The sequence below is a fragment of the Aplysia californica genome, unplaced genomic scaffold, assembly GCF_000002075.1.
Source record: "Aplysia californica isolate F4 #8 unplaced genomic scaffold, AplCal3.0 scaffold00562, whole genome shotgun sequence".
Taxonomy (NCBI): Eukaryota; Metazoa; Mollusca; class Gastropoda; order Aplysiida; family Aplysiidae; genus Aplysia; species Aplysia californica.
The window spans coordinates 462,063-468,521 of record NW_004797832.1 but is presented as its reverse complement, the minus strand read 5'-3'; the positions used below and the strand labels follow the sequence as shown (position 1 = coordinate 468,521).

The 6,459-nt window shown below is 43.0% G+C and overlaps 1 protein-coding gene across 1 annotated transcript in view; it reads left to right on the top strand.

Annotated features, from left to right (window-relative positions):
* The first annotated feature begins 635 nt into the window (after positions 1-635).
* Positions 636-6,459, top strand: part of LOC101854977 (G-protein-signaling modulator 2) — a 20,778-nt gene continuing 14,954 nt past the window's right edge. The window contains 3 exon segments of the mRNA XM_005106908.3: positions 636-840; positions 4,569-4,792; positions 5,351-5,486. Coding sequence (XP_005106965.1) covers positions 4,572-4,792; positions 5,351-5,486 — 357 coding nt within the window. The 5' untranslated portion in view covers positions 636-840; positions 4,569-4,571.

The window sequence follows — 6,459 nt, the reverse complement described above, 5'->3', positions numbered from 1 at the left end:
TATATTATAGCGAAAAATTGAGATACAAAAAATATGTTGTTCAGCCTTCGTGAAGGTGCCTAACTTTGATGAAGGTTGAACAATATATTTTCAAAAAGCCATTACGTTACGTTCCTTGAAATCGAGAAGCAATCTGACTTTAGTAAAAATCCAAGTAGTTATAGCTAGGTCCTCACCGGAAAGCTACTAAACTAAACTACTTTACGTTGGCCTTTATTCTGAACGTGATAATACATTTCTTTGTGCTTTCCAGTAAGTTTAGATGGAAGTGCAACCTGCAAGTTTACAAGTAATATAATGTTAGTACCAAGTTTATCTGAACAACGTTATAACAGGACGTGCGAGTCCATGAGAGGCGGGAAGGGCCGGGTATGGGACCACACTTTCTGAAATGCTTGGAAAAGAAAATAAAGCATTTTCATTGAAGGAAATAGCTTTCTTAAATGATTTGCAACAATGTTCTGTGGTTAAATAGAACTCTACGTGTTATAATTATAAGCATGGCATTGTAACAAACGGGGAAATAAGAAAAAAAAAAATCAAGCCTAAAAAATACCGCCAAAGTCACATATATTTTCCCATCCTGGTCATACATATCGATTTTTTTGTTTTCTCAGTTTTCCTAAATAAAATCTGGTTTGCACTTTTGATTTCCGTTCTTCCCTCCATAACAGAATAATAATGTTATCTTGGAAAGATGCACGAAGTACAGAACAAAACAAGAGAAAGGAGAGCAGTAGTAAATCTAAACTGCTTTTGATCATATACACAGAAGACTAAACACATTGTCATTTGTGACCTAGACAGGAGTAGCCTACAGCTCGAAGAATCCACGGCAAGGTATTTACTTCTCAGTTCTGGACGTCATAGTCATAGTCATACTGATACTGCTATCACTGTGTTGTTGTTATTATGAGTTAATCATGACATCTTACTGACTGACAGTGACTACGATGCTTGAATTAGTTGAACCTGCGGTTCTAGATCTAGTCTAGTAAATGTTGAGCTTTCAGATCAAGAGAGTGACCCATACTTCTATTTTTGAGACTTGAACTGAAAACTGGGCCATCCTGCACTGCAGTTGCAGAGATAGTTTCATCAAGAGTAATGTTTAATTAGGCCACCTCTATTCTCACCCGGGATGAGAATAGTGCAGGCGAGTCTTTTGGCTATTCTCACCCGGTGCGCGTTCACCGTTATAGCCTAGATCTAGGCCAACAAATTTTGCGTTCACCCTAAACCACAGAATTCTACACTGTGATAACAGAAAAATTGCAGAATTTTGTGCTGTGAACAAACGTTCCATTACAACTGTATGTAGCCTACTAAAAGCGTACAATTTTGTCTGTGGGCAGTGGAGAGAGAGAGAGAGGAGTAGCGCGAGAACTTCCGGTCAAAACAAAATGGCGACCCGCGTAGTTCGGCTCGATTCGAAAAGTTGAATAGCCGTAGCCGTAGCATCTTTATAGACAACCAAATTAATTTACTTTTACTTTTGTGTTTTAACATCATTTTTTAACTTTGTTACTTTGTTTTGGTCAATTTGATCGTCCACACCGATGGACAGTATTCAAAAAGAGACAGAGAGAGAGAGAGAGGGGAGGAGTAGATCTTGCGAGAACTTCCGGGCAAAACAAAATGGCGACCCGCGTAGTTCGGCTCGATTCGAACAGTGAAATAGCCATAGCATTTTTGAAGACGATCAAATTAGCTTACTTTTGTGCTATAACGTAATTTTTTCTTGGCTTTTATCAATTTGATCATCCACACCGATAGACTATTCCAAAATGAGGAAAAGCAGGTCTTGTTTCGCACCGGGTGAGAACAGCCTACACGCTGGCAAGTCTCACCCGGGGTGAGAGGTAGATCGTTTTTCTATTCTCACCCCGGATGAGAATAGCCACTTCCGTTTAATTAACCCTTGTCCTAGGGGGCCGGCCGCCCGATAAGCCTATTTCGGCACCTCGCCTACGTTCTGGTCCCGAATCAGTGTAGCCCATGGATCAGCGCACGCGCTCCGTGCATCATCTTACGTGAAATTCGGGTCCCGAGTCGGATCCCCATTCACGCAGGTCAAGTGTGTGTGCGTCAGTCTGCTTGATTGTGTGTGTCTGTGGCCTTCTTCTAGAACCGTCTGCGTTGGTTCGTAATCGAGGCATACGTCTCATTCAACAAGTGCATCCAGAAAGGTTTATTTGAATGGGTGTAACTACTCGTAATGTCTTATCAGACCGGCGCTTTTTTGGTAGTTCCCACCCCGCAATTGTTATTCACGGGTTTTGGCCCCAAGAGTAGGGGGGTTTCAGGGGGGCTTGCCCCCCTGACCCACAAAAATAGGAAGGGGGGTATGCCCCCCTGAATTTTACCACAATTTAATGTTTTGCTGTTGTTAGGTTTGATATCTTAGCTCACCGCGAATCAAACGTGTATAGATCTAGATCTATATGTAGGTCAGGCTCAAATAAGGGGGGTGGGAACTACCGAAAAAGCACCGACTTATCAGCTTGTGAGAGGGGGTATTCATGTGTTTGTAACACTTTATTATAATAGAAAGCTATGAAAGATAGATCTAGAGCGTTATTTTCATCATCGATTAACACACTCCCACGGAATTCATGGCGAAAACACACGTTTCTCGGCGCGCGCGCGCTGTACACCAACAGTGCACTCTGAATGACCCAGGCGGCCTGCTCGGCACATCCGACATAATATCGGTTGCTGATAAGATTCGCATCTCAGCACAGACGCAGGACAAGAGTTAACTACTTTAGGCCGCGGGTGAGAATAGCCCAGAGAGATCCAGTTGTCAGTTGCAGCAGGCCTCTCCTCACCCTGTCCAGGGTTCCAGGGTGAAAAAGCAAATGTTCTGGCTGTTCTCACACGTGCGTTGTTGGTGTGCGTTCACCGCTTGGTGCATCGGCTGAGGCCGATCACTCCGGGTGAGAGGGCGAGCCTTTTGGCTATTCTCACCCGGTGTGCGTTCTGCCGTTCACCGTGATACTAGATCTAGATCTAGAATCTCTAGATCTAGTTTAAACAATCGGGCGCTTTTTCGGTAGTTCCCACCCCGCTGTTGTTATTCGCCGGTTTTGGCCCCAAGAGGAGGGGGGTTTCAGAGGGGCTTACCCCCCTGCCCTAATGAAAAATAGAGAGGGGTGCCCCCCTGAATTTTACCGTAATTTAATGTTTTGAAGTTGTTAGGTTTGATTTTAACTTGCAGCGCATCAAACTTATAGATCTAGATGTAGATCTAGGCTCAAATAAGAGGGGTGGGAACTACCGAAAAAGCACCAACAATTGTTACAGCGGTCTAGTTCTTGTGTTGAAAGCGTGCAGTTTTGTCTGCGGGCAGTGAGAGAGGGAGGGGTGAAGAACGAGATAGAGGGAGAGAGAGACGAGTAGGGCTAGGCCTAGTAAGAACTTCCGGGCAAAAACTAAATGGTGACCGGCGTAGTTCGGCTCGTTCGAAGAGTCAAATAACCGTAGCATCTTTGTAGACGACCAAATTAGTAATTGGTTCTACTTTTGTGCTATGACATAATTTTTTCTCTTTGTTTTTGTCAATTTAATCATCAACACCTATGGACAGTAGGGCCTATATATATATATCTATTCTGAAAGGTAGCGTTTTAATTGCGACTGAGTGGCGCTGTGACATCTTACGCAGCGTTAATTGCGACAGAATGACTCTGTGACAATTAATGCAGCGTTAATTGCGACAGAAGAGTAAGTCTGTGACAAAAAAAAAAGAAAAACACACTCACAATATGCACACTCACACACTCAGACACACACATAGGCCTTCACTCACACACAGACGCACGAACGCACACGCTTTGTGGCCTTATACACACACACACCCCACACACACACACACACACCAAACTAACAGACAAACAAACAAAGACATTCGCTTCTTTTTCTTGTTGCTGTTGTGTATGTTGTTGCTGTTTTGTTGTAATATTTTTTGCCTCGACTCCACCGTACAGAAAGTCTTTGTGGATTTTTGCCACACTCTTTAAGTCCACCTTCTCAACGGTTTCAGTTTCATATGATTTCTTCCCGAAGGCAATACAATTGTTATCTTTAAATTTAGCGAAAGTTTTGTCAAATTGGTCGCAAGATTTGAATGCCTGCTCTAGAAAGCCTTCCATCTTGTCAGGCGCAGACCACGTTGAGAGAAGCGGAAATGGTAGAGATAATGTGAGATCTAGATCAAGATCTAATCATCAACGAAAGAGCTCCGTCGCAATTAACGCCGCGTTAGTTGTCACAGTGTCACTCTGTCGCAATTAACACTACCTTTTTTTTACCATTCTGAAATTAGGAAAAACAGGTCTTGTTTCACGCCGGCGCTTATATGACCTTATTGTGTTGAAAGTGCCGTAAAACTCTTATTACTAAAACAAGAATTATTATGACACTGACCAAAATGGTTACCACCTGTCTAAGACAACTTCTTTTCTCCTCAACAATGGCTGGCTGTCTTGGACAATTCTAACTTTATATTATAGTTGAAGAACATTAAATGTTTGGACTTTTCTTTTCTCTTTCCCCTGGCACCCCAGAACATGTCTTGCTCTTGTATGGAACTGGCCTTGGAGGGAGAGCGCCTATGCAAAGCTGGGGACTGTCGTATGGGAGTCCAGTTTTTCGAGGCGGCCGTGGAGGCGGGCACAGACGACCTGAAGACTCTGAGTGCCATCTACAGCCAGCTGGGCAATGCGTACTTCTACCTGCAGGACTACGCTAAGGCTCTGGAGTATCATAAACACGACTTGAATCTGGCCAGGTGAGTGGCTGGGGATTGCTCGCTGCTATGGCGCCAGTGGGCCGTAGTGCGCTCAAAAATCCGTGGTGCAACTTATTGTCAAATGTCTCCTTAACTATCAAACGTATACTCTCCAGCTTTTGCACAGTGGTTTTTATAAATTTGTCTTACTGATCAATATTCTTGTAAACACCTGTTAGCTCTATTCAATAAAATTCATCTTAGAGAAGGTTACTGATCCTCAGTGTTTCTAGTGGAAGAAATTCAACTGCTGATGGTAATGTCTGTGCTGTTGGATAACTCTCTTTTTTTTCTTTTTTTTTTGTCTTTAAAAAATTTTAGATTAGACATGTTGAATACTTTAAAAGATAGTTTCTTTTCCTTCCTGATGGTTTTATTTTTGCCCTCAGATAGTTTAAGGCGTGGGCTTTTCAAATTTCTGTGTTGTTTCCTTTTGTTTTTCTAGTGTGGGTTGTTGTTTTCCAATCCGTTTGTAATTTTTGTTTCCAATAATTGTACCCCATCTTCAAGTTTTTTCACATTTTACACCCATTTATATTTCTGAATTTCAATCTCTAGAACTACAAATGACAAAATCGGGGAAGCCAAGGCTTCGGGCAACCTGGGCAACACCCTGAAGGTCATCGGCCGGTTTGACGAGGCCATCGTCTGCTGCCTTAGACACCTGGAGATTTCACGGGAGATAGAAGATAAGGTGAGTCTCCTGCCTGTGCAGTGGTGAGTCTTCACGTTTTTGTAGGTGCCGGACAGAATGTTTTGTGCTGTTGCTGGATGATTCTGTCGGAGTTTGGGGCAACTTTCACTCAAGTCAAGTTTGGTGATACCAGTCTCACCCACCCCCCGGGGGGGGCGGTGCTTTTTGTTTTTAGGCCTTTCCCAAAGAGGGGATTTTAATATGTTCTTGTGGACTCATAATTGTGCCTGAACGACATAGGGGGAACTGCTGCTTTTTCTTTCATCATCCACGCTATCGTCTTTTTTTTCCCTCTACTTCTTTTGTATGTTTGTCACTCTCTTGTGAACTGTTATTTCCGGGGTGCCTTGATAGTTAAAGCAGACTTTGGGCTGTGGAGGCTAGAGAGGTGAGCAGAGTAAGCTTGATTCCCCGTTTGGACTTCTCTGTTGACGTCCACCCCTTGGCGTTCATATGACCTTATGCAGATGCGAGCGCCGTAAAACCTTACTAAAACAAACAAACAAGGTGAAACCAGTGGGTGTCATAAGTGCATGGGTTTCACACTGTCACAGTGCTGATCATGTTCATTAAGTCACACTGTCACAGTGCTGATCATGTTCATTAAGTTACACTGTCACAGTGCTGATCATGTTCATTAAGTTGGCAGCTTTATTGTGCTACAAATGACAGGAGCAGTGGGTGGTTGGCAGGTGCTCTGGTGTGGTTTGCTCCTTCTTTCCTATCAAACGTCTATCACCCTTTAAATCTCTCCTCCTTCTTTTTTGTGTTCATTACTCCTTTATAACACCGCTATTCTTCAGCACTTTTATGACCTAATTGTGCTGCCAGTGCGGGGATAAAACTTACTAAAACATGACAGGAGTGTAGTTAAATTATGCTGATTCTTCAGCACTTTTATGACCTAATTGTGTTGACAGTGCGGCGGTAAAACTTACTAAAACTGAATGACTGGAGTGTAGATGAATTATGC